Here is an 18,788-nt window from a genome sequence, read left to right on the forward strand (position 1 = left end):
ATTAAATGTACAAGTATACAAGCAAAAAATACAAGTTAAATATACATGTACTCCCGTCCTCCAACACGACTGAAAAAGAAATGGAACCAACATGACTGAAAAAGAAATGGAAGAGGGCGGTTGGACGGACGGAGGCCTGGGCGGCGCATTGCCAACAGCGCCTAGGTGGGCGGACTTGTGGACAGCTCGGAAGAATGAACTTGGGAGCGCTCTTATAGATTTGTATTATTCTAATACCATAACCAAGTGGTTTGCAGTCTGAAATTGGGGCGAAACTGACGTTGAACTAAAACTTGGGAGGTTGAAACGCCGAGAGCCCTAGTTCCATTTTTGAAGTTCAGTTCCAACCTAATTTCCATTTCCTTGAAGAAAAAGATCACTTTCATATGCAATTTCAAGTTGTACGACAATTAAGCAAAACATAACAGATCATAAGCTCATCAAAGCATTCTGCCTACAATCTCACAAGTTGCAAGTCGTTCGCCAACAGAAACAATTATGAGTAAATGACCGTTTTAGTTTTGTCTGCTAATTTGCCTCATATATTTGAAACAAACAAATAAGAAAAATTCTACACTAGTAAATAGATGGTGCATCTGTTCCATAAATAAGAAAAATTCAAAAATCATACACAAAATAGAAAACAACACAAAAAATTTCTGCACTCTTCAAGAACCTGGTTGTATCAAATACTTCAAAACTGTAAGTTAATCACCATTTATTCATCCACGCTTTCACCTTTGGATTTCTTAGTCTTCTTCTTCGACTTTCGGTCCTTGGTTGTTTTGTGATGTTCCTGTTCAAGCGAGATAGATTCTTCCTCGTTTCCAAGTTGTGATTTTTTGAACTTCTTTTGTTTAGTAGAGTGTGACCCTTCCTCAACTTTATCTAAATTCTGTAACTTTTTGGCCTTTTTAGTTTTGGCAGAGTGCGACACTTCCTCATCTCCGTCTACAGTGTTTGGTGTGAATGTCATTTTCTTTTTCCGTTTTTTGATGTGTTGTGGTGAGTCATCATTTCTGTCAACTGGCTCATCATCAATTGTTTCTTCTGTTGGAGGCAAATGTGCCATGGAACCTGCAACTTCTGTTCAGACATATTAGTGTTCAAAATCCTAGGCTAAAAGGCAGATAACAATAAGGGTGGAAATATTTGATGTAAGCTTCTGATATATTAAACATCCCATTGTCAAGAATCATTCTCAGAGGTGGCAAAATGGGCGAGGTGCTTGGGTTTATATTAGCATTTTGTATAGATACTTTGTGTGACATATATATGATTACAAAAATCATATCATTTCATTAATAAGCTAACCTTTGTGGGTGAAGATTTTAGTTGTTGATATTTTCTTATATCACACATTAAGAACTAACACAATCAGAATTGACCATTCAAAAGAAAAAGTCAAAATTTCCACCTTTTTGCTTAAAAATGAAAAAAGGTAATATGATCATCAATTACATATAGAGACTAACCTTCCTCTTCAAAATGAGAATCAAAGATCACATTTGTAAGATGTTGCTTTAAAAAGACCTACATTCGTCGTCAAAATATGTGTTAGAATACAACCAAATTAGTAGCTAAAAAGTATGCTGTCCCAGTAAACTCCCAAACCAAACTATGGTTTACTTCAGACTAAAATTTAACTCTCATGTGTTAGTATACCAACTTACCGCAGAGAGTAGCTGTCTTGATTCTATATCCCAGATACGTAAATAGCTGTCGAGCCCTACCATCAAAACGTTAACTTATTTAAATTCATGATCCTAAAAGAAATATAATCATCGAAACAATATATGAACAAGATATAGAGCAAAAGGGAAGAAAGAATCATACGCCTACCTAAATAAGTGTGAACGTTAAAATAAATTTAATAGATCTTTCAAATCAAATAGAAACCATGAATTCTTCTTAGTAAAAACATCCATATAAACGAATACTCACCACAAGAAGCAATCACGGGCAGAGTTGGGTGCCTGGCTATCGATCTGATGCTTCCAGAGCATTTCCCCAAAAAGCATCCCAATAATTTCCCTTCAACATTTCAACCAACAAAAAAGTTCAAAAAAATTCATAACTTGAAAATGACTTTTAATTTTAAAAAAATTCTGACACTGAGAAAACTATATACCTGTGCGAATGTCAACAGATGCAAGGTCACCAGACCCATTCCCAATGTATATCGTATTACCATCTAGATCTTCAGTAACAGCCTTAATTGGGGTCTCACGAAAATCAAATGACATCACAGGTCTTCTCTGAGCAGACATATCATACAGACGTACCTAAAAACATATTTAAAGTTTAAAGGGTTTCCAAATCTACCAAATATTAATAAATGAAAAAGATAATATGGTGTTTGTAAATGACCTGATGGCTGTTGGTGCCTGCCACAAACTTGCGGTGATCATCTTTACTCAAAAATGTTGCTGAAGTAAACCAAGTAGGTGTAAATATACCGAGGTTGTTTTTAGGAGGCTGCAAGAAAAACGGGATAAACAAATTGATATAGAAAGCCTTTGACTTTACAACCGTAAACATATGAATGATAAATGAATGAACTTACTGATTTTGCTGTCCAGATTTTAGTATGTGTTGCAAGATCCCAAATATTCACCTCAACTCCCTTCCTGAGGTGCAATAAAGTAGTCACGTTACAGTTTATAAAAAGCAACTACATTCCTATTTATAAAAAGTAAATACTCACCCTCCGAATAAGGCATAGTTTTCATTTTCATCAACTTTACAACACAATACATTACCAGCTGCACACACATTCCATGTTGTTGGAGTATCGCCACAAGTAGATTCCCCTAGTGATTTTGGAATAATAACAGACCTCAGATTTGTAAGTCCTTTTGATGTGCATGTAAGCAAGGTGCATGACCTAATTTGAAACACAACATGTTACTTGAATATAAAATAAATTAACACCCTAAGTAAGTGAAGTAATCATTCCTAAACAAGTTAACAAAAAGAAAAACAACATTCTGCAAATTAGAAACTCCACACATATAAACATGCACATCAGTGTAAAATATGAGCATACTATTTAACAACATATAAAGAAAAAGCTTTGATCTTTCCTATTGTTTAACTTGACCAATAAAGAACACAAAGCCAAATTGAGGTACAGGAGCACAAACATTCAAAGGACCATAAAACCTAATTGAAATACATTGAACGCATATGACCAATTACTCTCTTCATCTGCAACCCACAAGAATCAAAAGTTTGACCCAGCTAATTTATGTATAAACAATAAAACATGTTGAAGCAATTGGTAACAAATACCTCGATGATGACTCAGATGTCTGTTTTTTAAACAAATGCAACCCAACAATATTATTATCTTCACTAGACTGCGCTTCAGCTTGATTGTCCTTAGGAAACGAAACTCGAAGATCACCATCAATAGGGGAAAGCACCTCAACCTGTTTTGTACAGATAGGTCTACAGTTAGGCAACAGGCCACACGATTTCTCAAAAAAGCAAAAAATTATCCAATTAGCATAATATGCAATAACAACACTAAACACTTACCACACCACTTTTCCTTGCAACAGCTAACAACTGTCAAAAAAGTACAAAATTAAAATTAGAATAAACAATAAAATTATTAAAATTTTAAATATAATACAATTAGAAGCTGATAACCAACAGTACACATCACAAATGTATGATCAGAAGCATGTAATTCAAATATATGAGTCTCTAAATACATACATATACAAGTATTACACATTTTTAATATTGCATAAATTAATTATATGAAGAAATATAGAACATACAGGATCATCTTTACGATCGATCATCGAAGCGGCAAGCACGCACTTCGAAGAATCAGGTTCTCCCCATCTTTCTACTACCTTAGGAGCTCCTCCTAGCTTACTCCTAGCTTCAGTAACTATAAGCACAAATACATATAATTACATACACGAGGAACGTATATTTACTAAATTAATTCAGAAATTTATACTTTGCAGTTTAATTTCACAACGATGAAAATACATCAAGTAACGATTAAAACATGAATTAGCAAAAGTACAGATGAATTAATTATACCTTTAATGAGACCGAGAACATCGAAAGTTAGGGCACGTAGTGGTGGACACCCGGCGGATTCAACTGTTGTTGTTCGTGGCATTTTTGTGACCAACGGTGACGGTGCGGCGGAGCAGACGACGGCAGCGGCAGAGTAGGTTTGTTATTTCCGTTAAATGCGAACTCGGTGTGATTATTTAGAAGTGTACAGAGAACCCTTTTTGGGCTTTTGGGTAATTTTAACAGGATTAGGGCTGTTCCTCAGTAAACAAGGCCCAAACAAACAGTAGCAAGCCCGTTAGGCCCATTATCGAAAAGAAATAATCTAGCACTGTATATAAGTGTCCTTCTATCCTGGGCTGGGGTGTTAAAATTTTAAAAAAATTCTAGCGTTGATAAGTGTTATGTATTATGCATTATGTATATAAGTCTCTCACATGCTTAGATTATTCTTATGGGCGCATCCTACTTTTACACTACGGGCTTGTAAAATAGTCATGACGTAATGGCGATCGATTGTGGCGCTTGAGGTGTACTTAGACACTCATTTTCATTAATTGTGGTTATTGTTATGTTGTTCAAATGTTGTATAAAGTGTTTAATTTTGTTTGAAAAGCATATAACGTGTTTAATAAATGGAATAATTAAAAGAAGTTTCGTGTTATTTTCAGAAAACTAGTTTTACTTGATAACAACTCAATAACATATATATGGGATAAACATTATATTAAATACTAGAAAGATATACTCCGTAAAAGATTAGAAAAACTTCGATACTCGGTAATGAACTTATCCAGAATACACAAAAATAGAATGGTACACTTCCCAAGGTAGGATGAATATTCATTTATTGGATCACGTATATAAATAAATAATAAATAAATATTATATAACAAAACTGATAGAGAATGACATGTTTTTTATCATCAAACAAACATTTTTTTTTTATAAGACTCAAACTCCAATTTTAAAATTTATATTTAATTCCATTAAATTAGAGGTCCTTTGATAAAGGATGACTGTGTTAAACTTCAATTAAAGAAAATAGTAAATACATAATGAATCAATTTAGGCATCCGAAATTGGCTGAAAAAAATAAGGCGGATGTGGTGATTGTAAATTTTCTGTGTATATTAATTGGACCATGTTTTATATAATTTACCTTAAAAATATTATATAAAATACTACTCCATAAATATTATTATTATTATTATTATTAAAAATCTTAAAGGATTTTTTGTATTAACAAAATAATGTTAATTTTCTTATTGGCCAATAAATTATGCTTTATCCGGAAATAGGCCCAAACTTCAATATGTATCAAGAGACCAAACTGATCCATCACACCATTCCGTAATCTTATCAAAACAATCATCTTACGCACATAAATCCAATTCCGACCCATTTGAATCTTTATCCCATACTCCCACATCATCATTTTTCCTTTATAAAACGTAAACTTTACCATAACACTCCCCCAAAAAAAACTTTCTATCAAGAAAAAAAATATTTAAAAATGTCACCGAGTATGGGTTACTACGGCGACACCGCCATGAAAAAGATTCAGGGCGGCGGTGTCTGTGGCGGTTACGATGTTCCGGACGGTGTCGACATTAGGGGAAGATACGATGAAGAGTTTGCAAAAATTCTTACGAAAGATGCTTTGATATTTGTGGCTGGTTTACAAAGAGAATTTAGGAATCATGTTAAGTATGCAATGGAGTGTAGGAAAGATGCTAAAATGAGGTATAATTCGGGTGGGTTACCCGGGTTTGACCCGGCTACAAAATACATAAGAGATGGGGATTGGATGTGTGCGGAAGTGCCTCCGGCTGTGGCGGACCGGAGGGTCGAGATAACGGGCCCGGTCGAACGGAAGATGATTATTAATGCGCTTAATTCTGGAGCTAAGGTTTTCATGGTGAGTCATTTTTAATTATTAGACTAAACTTTAGGGTTTGTATATAGCATGAGCATGACCCGTTTATAATTTTAGGATTTTTTTTATTTGTACCGCCATGCTTTATGCAGACCCTAAACTATAGTTGAATAATTATGTCGTATATAATTTTTACGTAGTAGCTTTTTTGTATTTGTTAGTCTATGCATTTTGCATGAAACTTGCATGTAAATAGCAAACCAGCAATAAGGGTCATTATCGATTTATATGCATATACTTTTAAATTTTTACTCATTATGTTACTTTTAAATAGGATTCAAACCTATATATGTAAATTAATTAAACTCATATGTGAGGTATTTTAAAATTCAGAAAATGCCTAAATATTGCTTACATGTGACAACCGGACTTACCCATGTATAACGTATTAACTTTATTATTATAAATATTTCTTAGAAATAGAAATGCTATAACTTGTTTGGCCAACCAGTGCATGCTTTAACTTGTTGGGCCAACCAGTTAAGTTAGATGGGAAAACAGTGCATGCTCACGTTTGGATTACTTGACCCAAGAGATATAATTAATAATATAATAATTATAATTAGTGTTGGGCCAACGGGCCTAAAAAGGATAATAAGGTTACGAATTTCTAGTAGCCCAATTCAAAACTCAATTGCTCAACCTTCTTTTTAGTTCAATTTTCCAAATCTATTTGTACAGTTTGACTTACGTGTTGTTTGCTTTTAAACATGTTTTGTCGGAAGATCTCGGGATCAAAAACTGTTGGTTTGCATCTCTGCAAAATAGATTAATCCTTTATGCAACATAAATATATTTTATATTTATAAGTCGATATTATTTCATTTTATGTCTACAAAAAATAAACAGTGTGCGCAGTAAAAATGTATGTGAGCGCATAGCTAAAAAGATTTCAAACTAGCGCATTCTTGTGTTTTCAATTTCACAACTGTTCATATTTTAACTCTCATATGATACTAAAATATTACGGAGTAATATCGTGATACTTACATTAGTACTTTCTATAGATAAACAATATAAGAGTAGTTTTTATATATATAAATAATGCACAGTTTTGGTGTATTATTGAATTTGTCCACTTAATAAACAAAAATGAACCATACATGTTTTCTTTATGGATATTGGTGAAAACAGGCTGATTTTGAGGATGCACTATCACCAACATGGGAGAACTTAATGAAGGGACAAGTAAACTTGAAGGATGCAGTTAATGGCACAATCAGCTTTCATGACAAAGCTAGAAACAAGGAGTACAAACTCAATGATCAAATTGCCAAGCTCTTTGTTCGTCCCCGGGGCTGGCATCTACCCGAGTCCCACATCTTTATCGACGGTGAACCAGCAATCGGTTGCCTTGTTGATTTTGGGCTTTACTTCCATCACAATCATGCAGCATTCCGTAAATCGCAAGGCCAAGGATACGGGCCCTTCTTTTATCTTCCTAAAATGGAGAATTCAAGGTAGTCTTTAACAATACTGCTTGGTACACATATATTTTTGATCTCCCGTATTGAATAATAATCGGTATTAATTAACGTTATGTGGCAGGGAAGCGAGGATTTGGAACAATGTGTTTGAACGCGCTGAGAAAATGGTGGGAATAGAAAAAGGTAGTATCAGGGCAACTGTGCTAATTGAGACACTACCAGCAGTGTTTCAAATGGATGAGATTTTGTACGAATTAAGAGACCATTCGGTTGGTTTGAACTGTGGAAGATGGGACTACATTTTTAGTTATGTTAAAACATTCCAGGCTCACCCTGACCGTTTGTTACCAGACAGAGTGTTGGTCGGTATGGGCCAACACTTCATGAGAAGCTACTCTGACCTTCTCATCAGAACGTGCCATAGGCGTGGCGTGCACGCCATGGGAGGAATGGTATGTATTTTCTCATATTTGCCCGTTCGGGCCAAAATCTCTAAATATAGAAGATTTTCGGTTAAATCTTTGGTATTGATATTGTTATTACCTCAGTATACTAAAACTGGCCATGTTTAAATGACTACAATTCTCCTGGTATACTGTTTACCGGTGAGGGTATTCTGGTAATTTCCCTGACATCTTGCTGACGTAAGTGAGGTCATGCTGATTAAACTTTATGGTTGATGAACAGGCTGCCCAGATTCCAATAAGAGATGATCCGGAAGCAAACCAAGCAGCGCTCGAGCTAGTGAAGAAAGACAAGCTAAGAGAGGTACGGGCCGGGCATGATGGGACATGGGCAGCCCATCCGGGCCTAATTCCAGCCATCATGGAAGTCTTCACTAACAACATGGGCAACTCTCCAAACTTGATTAAAACCATGAAACGGGAAGATGCTGCAGGTTTAACTGAAGAAGACCTCTTACAAATTCCTAGAGGTGTTCGAACCATCGAGGGTCTTAGACTAAACACGCGGGTCGGAATCCAGTACGTAGCAGCATGGCTCACGGGAACAGGTTCGGTCCCACTTTATAACCTCATGGAGGATGCAGCTACTGCTGAAATAAGTCGAGTCCAAAACTGGCAGTGGTTGAAATACGGAGTTGAGTTGGATGGTGACGGGCTTGGTGTCAGGGTTAACCCGGAACTTTTTGGTAAAGTGGTCGAAGAAGAAATGGCTAGGATCGAAAGAGAAGTGGGTCGGCCTAAGTTTATGAAGGGAATGTACAAGGAAGCATGTAAGATCTTCACTCGGCAATGTACAACGCTTGTACTCGATGATTTCCTGACGTTAAACGCGTACAATCATATTGTTGTTCATCATCCAAGAGGATCATCAAAGCTCTAAAAGCAAATCTAAAGGCTTTCTATAATTGATGGGTTACAAGAGTCTTAATTAGCTTCATTACTTATATATATCTATCAAATATTATGTGCTGGTTTTGAGTGATTCTGCCAATGGTACTGCCTATAATAGCTAAATAAAGCAATGTTGTTATAGTTTTTGTAAGTTGTAACAATGTTTTATTAATTAAGTAATGTAATGTTTGGGTCTCAAGGTTGGTTGCAATACTTGTTAGCTTCCATTTACAAAGCATTTTTGTTCATTCTGGGAAGTTTATGAATCCAAGAGATTAGAATGTTTTACCTAGTATACTAGCATAGCATAGTATACTAGTATAGTATACTGAGTAATGAATAATTTATCCTTTATAGAGAAAAGGAACATGATATATTTTATATTACCATATGAATAAGAATGATCTATACATACAAATATACATACATCATCCACAAAGTCAAGGTAATTGGTGTATTGGTGGTGATCTGACTTCACATAAGGGAGGTCAGGATTTCAACTCTCATGAGCTGCAAAATATTTTCCTTGAGGTTACCCGCCCATTTTGCGAGCTTTGGAGGGCTTAGATGTCTTGTGTTCGCCTCACTCGATGGGGTTTTACCACACGTGATGCTTATATGGTTTTGCCCTGAGAGTTTTCTCTTGAGGGGCGGTAGAGCTGTAATATTTCGTTCAAAGAAATGATCGGTGAGTGGGCTCCAGCATCGCGTTTGAACTCCCACCATTGACTTTTAACCGCCTTAAAAAACACTACATCCGTGCATAATGCATGTACAACAAATAACTAACTATAACAAAAGAAAAAAAAAACAGCAATAATAAAAATATACAAACTGGACCTCACTAAGACCATTCTCTACGCAAAACTTAATTGATGTGGTGTTGTGAGAAAGATTTTTGCAGACATGGCATTGTTGTGAGATGGGGGTGGTGCTATGGTAAATTTTTTGTTGTGATGTTGTAGGCGCTGATGTGGCATATTTTTTTTATTTTATTTATATTTAACTAAAAAAAATTTGGTTACAGAAAAATATAACACATTAAAACAAAAAATATAACAAATTTAGATTAATAAACTTATCTATATAGTCATATAAAGCTCTAAAATGATAATGTCAACATTAACCTAATTACTCTTTAATTTTTATAATGATGATGTCATAATTATATATTAATTTAATTAAAAAAATAATACGAAATTTTTTATAAAAGAAAATACTAATCTCTCCTAAATTTTAATTTTAATTTCTAAAAAAAATTAAAAGACATTTATTATTACTAATAATTATTATTATTATTAAAAATATAGATACTCAATTTTGAGCGAACTTTATTATTATTATTTACTTTTAATATAATAATTATAATTATAATTATTATATTATTAATATTCAAATATGAATTGTTTTTACGAAATTAATTACGATACATATGTATGCGAAAATACATGTCTCTATATATTTGTAAAAACAAGTTTCTTAGTCAAACGGGTCATTTAAATAAATGACTTTAGCATTTACATTCACTTAATATCTAAAACGTGTCATTAAATTGTTTCGTTTAAACAAACCCGTAATTTCACGGGTCATTTCACTAATTACTCGTATTAGTTTACTCCGTACTATTGTATTTTGATTTGTAATATTTGTATTTTTTATTTTGATAAATATTAAATAATGATAGAAAAGATAAACATTTATACTTCATTTCTAGCCACACATTTAAGTTGTGGCGAACTCCATAATTAAAATAAATAGATACACATCTTCACTCCATCTTCACCCTTCATTCAACCTGCAACTTTTTTTCTTATTAACCATCACCATTTTCGAATTTTAACAACAAAAAAATAACATGATGCTTTAAAAATTAATACAAATTCTTCAACTATGCAAAGGGTCAAAGGCTAGAACCAATCACGCTCGGCCAACTATACTAGAACCAATCACTGCAACACAACGAAGTGGACCACAACGGCCCCACATAGCCCGTTGTGGTCGTTGTTTTTCAACAATGGTGCTCCGTTGTTCATCGTAGTGAATGGTCTAAATATACAAATATACATCAGGATCTACAAGCCATTGTTGCCAACTAGCTTCCTCTTTTTTACTCGAACCGATATCCATTCAAAACTTTATACTTCTATCTCATTTATATCAACCGATATGCCTTACCATTTGTTCCCGAAAACTTTTTGCTTATAATTTTTTCAAATGACGTATCCTTTCACCCACTCAATTGATTGGCATAAACTAGAACTTCAATCCGGTTTTATTTATGATTTTTTTCCGCGTATAAATCCTCACTATTTATATTGCTTACATTGCCCTCACCCCACCACTTATATACTTTGTCCCAAAATTCCTTAGAATGTTTGTAAAAGATCAAAGTATGATCAGTCGATTCCAATCCATCATCACAATTCGGACAACGAACCGATCCAAGGTCAATTACTCTCTTATTGGAATCAAGTCTTACCGGTAGTCTTTCTAGCTTTGCCCTCCACATGAGAATTCCAAGTTTATGTGGAAGCAGTTTATTACGCATTGTTTCATTGATTTCATTATTTTCGGACAACATTGCACTATCTATGACAGAAATCAAGCCTTTTGTAGATAACTTGCCGCTAACATCAGGTGTATACAACCATCTATCTTCACTCATGTTTCCTTATTTATGAGAGAGTTTCACTATCTATGAGAGAAATCAAGCCTTTTGTAGAGAACTTGCCGCTAACATCAACTGTTCACAACTACTTATCTTCGCTCATCTTTAGTTTTTGAAAAACTAATGATCTCCAAATTCAACTCCAACAGTTCATCATTCGATCTTCTTTTTAGTGATCTACTCCAATTCCATTGCGTGGTCCAAGCCGACCCGTTCCATGTGATTTTATCTTCAACTTTATCATCCTTTTTTTTTAAGTGCAAATAGCATTGTGAACATGTCCAAGTCACAAGTAATCCTAAATTTTCGTGTCCCCATCCTCAGATTCTTTCTTGAAAGGTTTAGTGAAGTCTATTACCATATTATTCAGCCTCACCCCGTTTGTTATGACTGGATTTCAACTGGTACCCTTGTGCCCCAAACGTCTTGGATTCGTTTTCATATTCAGACATATGGGGCAACCATGTATGATGCTCTTTATAAATTTAGTTCATAACGAGTTTTGTTTTATTTTAAAATGTTATCACCATTTATCTAAGAGCGCTCGATTTTTCCCACTTTAGAGACTCAATATTTAGTCATCCTAAATCGTAACATACTAATATTAGAACGTAAATTATTTGTTCATTAAAATTGTTAAATGGAGAAAATACTAAGAACGAATTCACAAATAAATTAGATTGTTAATTAATATATGTACATATTTCAATAACAATTTAACCACTTCAAGTTTTTCACAAAACCAATTATGTTGTTCACGCATAACCCTTTGGTAAAAATATCAGCATCTTGATAGCAATTTTTGTTAGTCACATCGGGACTTCTTTCTCTCTTGCTTGAATGTCAACCAACTTTTCTAACTTTGTCTATAATTTCACCCGCTTGAAATGCCCTATCTTATTGTAAGTGAATTAAGGTACTTTACTTGTCTCGATAGAGAAAGGCAGCGAAGTAGTATCATTAGAAGAGAATATAATTGTTTAATTATACTTGTATTTTACTTACCTCTTATATGATACAATGAACATCTAGTTCAAGGTGTAAAGTTCTTTTATGAAACACTATATTAGCAGGTATCCGAATATCACAATATAAAGTAACATGTAAAATAGTTTATTAGTTTTTACTTTGAACTCATCAAAAAGTTTCAATATCCACATCACTTCACAAGTAGCATTACTCGTAGATCCGTATTTTCAGATAAACGATTTTGATTGCATCATCAACATAAGCAAGCAAATCATGAAAAACATCAAGGTATTTAACAAAAAAAGAATAGTCATTCACATACTGAATAAACTCATTTTTATTAATAACAACGGTCAATTTGTAATTTCATTTCTTTGGGTCTTGCTTTAACCAATAAAGAGACTTTATAAGTTTAAAACTTTATTATAATATCCTTCATGTCGTTTCTTGTACACATCCTCAAGAATTTCATCATACATTTTCACCCAATGTTTCATCATACTCTTTTTTACTAATAATAATATTAATGAAAATACAAATAATAATAGTAACTATATACTAATAATACTTATAAGACTAATAAAAATAGTAATAATACCAATAATACTAATACTAGTAAGAAATACTCATAATACCAATAATAATAATAATAATAATAATAATAATAATAATAATAATAATAATAATAATAATAATAATAATAATATAAAAATACTAATAATAGTGATAATACTAACAACAATACTAGTGAAACTAATCATAATACTAATAATGCTAATAATATTAAAATACTAATAGAAATACTAATATTACAAAGAATAATACTAATAAAATAGTACTAAAAATAATACAAATTACACTAATAATATTACTAATAATAATACTTATAATACTTATATAAATAAATAAAATTACTGATAATACTAATAATAATATTTATAATAGTAATAAAAATATTAATAATAATGTAATTTATATAAATAATTTTATTAATACTAGTAATACTATTAAAAATACTCGTAATGTTAAAATAAAAGTTATAACAATACTTATTAATAACAATACCTTACTTCTGATAATAATAATTAATACTACTAATAATAATGCTAGTAAATAATAAAAATACTAATAATTATATTAATAATACATATAAAAAGACTAATAATAGTACAAATAATATTAACATTAATATTAATAACAATGATAATATTATTAACAATACTATTGATATAATAATACTAGTAAAACTAACAATAAATACTAATAATACTAAAATAAGAGTAATAACTATACTAACAATAACAATAACTTACTTCTGATAATAATAATGAATACTACTAATATTAATACTAGTAAAAATAATAAAGTACTAATAACAATATTAATAATACAAATAAAAAGACTAATAATAGTACACATAATATTAATATTAACAATAATAATAATATTAATAGTAATACAATGATACTAGTAAAACTAATAATAATAATACAAATAATATGAATAATAATAATAAAAATATTAATAAAATACTAATAACATAAATAATAATACTAATATCACTAATAATACTACCACCTCTAATAAAAATACTAATAATGATACAAATAATAGTAATATTAATTATTAATAATAATAAAATAATACTAATATTAATGATGATAATAATAATAAAATACTAATAATACTAATATTAATATAGATAAAATACTAAGAATAGTAATAATACTAATACTAATACTAATAATATTGAAACGACTCGTCCATATTATTATAAACATGGTACGTTATTCATTGGTCCCATAGCGAGGTATTTGACCTCTATATGATACGTTTTAGAAAATATTGCATTCGTTTCATAAAAAGCACATTATTATTATACATAATGCATGTTTTAAACAAGTGGGCAATTATTTAAGAAATAATCCCCATAAGTTATCGGTTTCCAAATACTACACACGTGACATAACAGTCGAATATAATACATGACAAAGGTTTTATTGAATGCAACACTTCATTTAAACAAAAGCATGAGACTCCATGCACAGCTTGTTCAGATAATGCAACAGCGGAAGACTTTTTTTAAGGACCTGAGAATAAACATGCTTAAACAGTCAACACAAAGGTTGGTGAGATATATAGGTTTAAAGCTAGCATCGATATAAATATAGATCACAAGATTTCGTAGTTACAAACATTTCAATAAAGATATTCTATAAGTTGTTGAGAGCTTCGGTAACCATACTTAACCATTAATGTGGCATATTCCCTTTATTATGAAATCTCCATACACTGTACCAAGTGTAGTAAAAACGAAGTACTATGCAACTGTTTACGATACTCGAGCGACTAGCCCAGTTGGGGTTGTCAAACCCGATAGATCTATCAATAGGATTCGCGCTTACATGTTCTTACAACATGTAAATATTAGTTACCAAGCTATTAGGGAAGATATGCAAGGTGGTACAACTCAACGTAGAATATATTTTAAGTACTTGTGTCCATGGCGTAAAACATAAAATGCATGTATTCTCATCCCAAAATATTTTTAGAGTTTAAAAATGGGACTATATACTCACAGTAGTAAAAGTATATTAATAATAAGTTTTCAACTTATTAAAAATATAGCCGTCGTCCTTGGATTCATGAACCTGTAACAAATATATATGTATATCAAAATGTAATACAACTATTATTCATATCATATCTTCAATCACATGTGATTGTTTAAGTTCATATTTTCAATCACGTGTGATTGTTTAAGTTTATATTTTCAATCACGTGTGATTGTTTAAGTTGTCAAGTTAGCAGTCCAATGTTAGTAGTCCACAATTAGTAGTCCACAGTTAGTAGTCCACAATTAGTAGTACATAGTATACACGTGTTGTATAAGACTCAATCATGACCCACAATACCGCTATTGTAGTTACACGTATTGTGTATGTGGTGTCTTTTGATTTATCCGACGTATTGTGTAACCATGACATGTTAGAATACATGTATAATACAAGAAAAGTTAGCTAGGATATGGTTAGTATAGATTTTAATGAACTAATCCCGTAATCAAATTATCCATTTCTAACCAATATTTTTTTTCCCATAATTTCTTCGTTATAAATCCGTTTTGAGTGAATCAAATTACTATGGTTTTATAACGAACTGTAATTTGTGAAACTAAACTGAAAAAGTGATGGTTTATAGTCGGAGTTACAAGTTATAATCCATATTTGAAAGAGGTAGTCATTTCCGTCGAAAGAACGACATCTTGATGACCATTTTGAAAAACATACTTCAATTTTGAGTTTAACCATGATTTTTGAATATAGTATCATGTTCATATGAAATATCATTTTCCCAAAAGAACAACTTTTAAATCAAATATTATGATAGTTTTTAATTATCCAACCCAAAACAGGCCCCAGTTTTACTACAACGCCATATGTTCGATTTTACGGTGTTCTTCGTGTTTCCAAGTTTTAACTCATTAAGTTAGTATATCATATAGATATAAAACATGTGTTAAGTTGTTTTTAAAATTCAAGTTATAAGGATTAACTTTGTTTGCGAACAAGTTTAGGATTAACTAAACTATGTTCTAGTTTATAAACTCTTATATAGATAGTTATAAACATATGAATTGAACAAGAGTTGAAGTAGAGTTTTTACCTCAAGTTTAGAATGTAAAGTTGCTGGAAAGAAGTAGTAGAACAAAACTTGAGAGAGTTCTTGCAAGTGTGTGTGAAAATTGGAAGTAAAATTTGGAAAATGAATGTGTAAAAATGAGTTAGAAATGGTGCTTATTTATAGGCTTGAAAATTTGGTTTTTAGTGAAAATATCTAAGATAAGTTAAAATGTATTAAGTCATGGATCACATATTAAATTGATTAGGTCATGGATTACATATTACACAAATAATTGCAGATTTCTATTGGTATATACCAATAGTAAATACTTCTAGAAGCTGTGTATAATACGGGTAAAAATGCCGTATGAATGCGAGTAGAATTCTTGAGGAAATTGAACGAAAATACGAGTATAGCTATCCTTTATATGTATTGGTATATTATAAAGTGTATTTAATACTTGTAAGGATGTATTTACACTCGTAATACATTATATGTAAATACATTTTAACATAAGTTAATTACGTCGTTTAAATAGTAACATATATATTGTTCAAAAACTCTTTAAATTAGTAGTATGAAAATATATATATAATACTTTGTTAATATACTTAATGAAATATTTAATTATCATATTTTCAAGTTAAATATATATAAATCCATATATATACACAATAATTAAACAATTAAGCAATTAAATCAAGTTATGACGTTCGTGAATCGTCGGAATAAAAGGGTGACCAAAAGCTTGTGTAAAACTCTTTCCGGAGGTTCAAGACTTATTAAAATTCATTGCTTATCAAGTCGGAATTATATAAAGATTAAGTTTAAATTTGGTCGGAAATTTTCGGGTCGTCACAAATATAAATTAAAATACTAATTATAACAATTATAATACAAATTATAATACTAAGAATACTAATAAAATACTAATGAGACTATCATTACTAATAATACTAAAAATAATAATACTCATAATAAAATTAATAAAAATACTAATAATAAGGAAAATAATACTAAAAATACTAATACTACTAATATTAAGAAAAATACTAACAATACTAACAAAAATTTTAATAATACTAATAGAATATTACAAAAAATACTAATTTTTTTAAAAAATACTAATAAACACACACTAATTAAAAAACGTCAAATACTAATAATAATACACATAATATTAACATATAATATAATATTAATATTACTACTTTTAAAATTAAATTATAGTGATAAAAATAAAAAAAAATAATACAGATTATACTACGTGTAAAACTAATAATACTAATATACTAATACTCATAAAATATTTCTAAGAATAATAGTGATAATACTAATGGTACTAATGATAATACTAATGTCATTGATGATACTAATACTACTAATATAAATATAAATACTAATAATGATAAAAATAATATTAATATCAACTCTAATAAAATAGTAAATCAATGCTGATAATATTAATAAATTACTAATAATACCAATATTAATACTAAAATGAATAATAACACTTATTATACTAACAAAAATACTAGTAATACTAATAATACAAACAAAAATATTAATTATACTAATTATGCAAATAAAAAGATAATAATGCTAATAATACTAATAATAATACTAATAAAAATACTAATATTACTAATCATAATGATAAAATACTGCTAAAACTACTAAAACTACTAATAAAGATACTTATAAAAATTATAATAATACCAAAAAATACAAATTATACACATAAAAATACTAATAGTACACATGAAAATAATAACAATACTAATATGATACTACGAAAATTACTAATAATTTAATAAAAATAATTCAAATAATACAAATTAAAAAACTTCAAATACTATTTTAAAAATTTTCAAATACTAAAAATAATTCAAATAATATTAATAATACTAAAAATATCACTAATACTAATACTAATGATAATACTAATCTATAACAATAAAAGTACTAACAATAATACAGATAATACTAATAATAATAATAATAATAATAATATCCCTAATAATACTAATAATAATACTAACAATAATACCGATAATATTAATAATACTAATAATAATACAAATAATACTAATATTTATACTTATAAAATAGTACAAAAATATTAATAAAATAAATTATAATCCTAATAATACTTATAAAAAACTAGTAATAGAAATAATAATAAAAATACTAACAATATTAAATATAATACTAATAATAACACTAATAATACAAATTCTAACACTAATAATATTAATAAAAATACTAAAAAGACTATCAATACTAGTAAAAATACTAATAATACTAGTAAAAATATAAATAAAAATACTAATAATACTGACAAGAATACTAATAATACTATTATTAATAGAAATACTAATGATACTAAATAAAATGTTAATAATACTAATAAAAATATTATTGAAACTAATAAAAACAGTAATAATACAAAAAAATTACTAATAACTAATAATAATAATAATACCAATAATACAAATATACAAAGAATACTAATAAAATACTAATATTACTAAAAATATTACTTATAATACTAATTATAATACTAACAAATTACTTTTAAAAATACTACAAAAATACTAGTAATATATATTAAATTTTTAATAATACTAATAAAAAATGATAATAATACTAATAATAAGAGTAATACAAATACTAACTAAAAACTTCACATACTAATAATATTAAAAAAATATTAATAATACTAATACTTATACTAGATTATAATGAAAATACCAACAATA

At 29.8% G+C, this 18,788-nt stretch overlaps 2 protein-coding genes across 2 annotated transcripts; one reads left to right on the forward strand and one right to left on the reverse strand.

The window, feature by feature from the left end:
- Window positions 1-456: 456 nt before the first annotated feature.
- LOC139857798 (uncharacterized) lies at window positions 457-4,206 on the reverse strand. The gene is made up of 12 exons (XM_071846637.1): window positions 4,066-4,206; window positions 3,792-3,907; window positions 3,544-3,573; window positions 3,295-3,434; window positions 2,708-2,887; window positions 2,567-2,630; window positions 2,371-2,478; window positions 2,132-2,285; window positions 1,945-2,034; window positions 1,674-1,729; window positions 1,476-1,533; window positions 457-1,086 (listed from the first exon to the last, which is right to left on the reverse strand). The coding sequence occupies exons 1-12, from the start codon at window positions 4,145-4,147 to the stop codon at window positions 719-721; spliced, it is 1,446 nt and encodes a 481-aa protein (XP_071702738.1). The 5' UTR covers window positions 4,148-4,206; the 3' UTR covers window positions 457-718.
- A 1,273-nt stretch (window positions 4,207-5,479) lies between these two features.
- LOC139857097 (malate synthase, glyoxysomal) lies at window positions 5,480-8,964 on the forward strand. Its single transcript, XM_071845821.1, has 4 exons — window positions 5,480-5,965; window positions 7,118-7,443; window positions 7,532-7,862; window positions 8,098-8,964. The coding sequence occupies exons 1-4, from the start codon at window positions 5,561-5,563 to the stop codon at window positions 8,752-8,754; spliced, it is 1,719 nt and encodes a 572-aa protein (XP_071701922.1). The 5' UTR covers window positions 5,480-5,560; the 3' UTR covers window positions 8,755-8,964.
- The last annotated feature ends 9,824 nt before the right edge of the window (window positions 8,965-18,788 follow it).

The sequence above is a fragment of the Rutidosis leptorrhynchoides genome, chromosome 7, assembly GCF_046630445.1.
Source record: "Rutidosis leptorrhynchoides isolate AG116_Rl617_1_P2 chromosome 7, CSIRO_AGI_Rlap_v1, whole genome shotgun sequence".
NCBI classification, from domain to species: domain Eukaryota; kingdom Viridiplantae; phylum Streptophyta; class Magnoliopsida; order Asterales; family Asteraceae; genus Rutidosis; species Rutidosis leptorrhynchoides.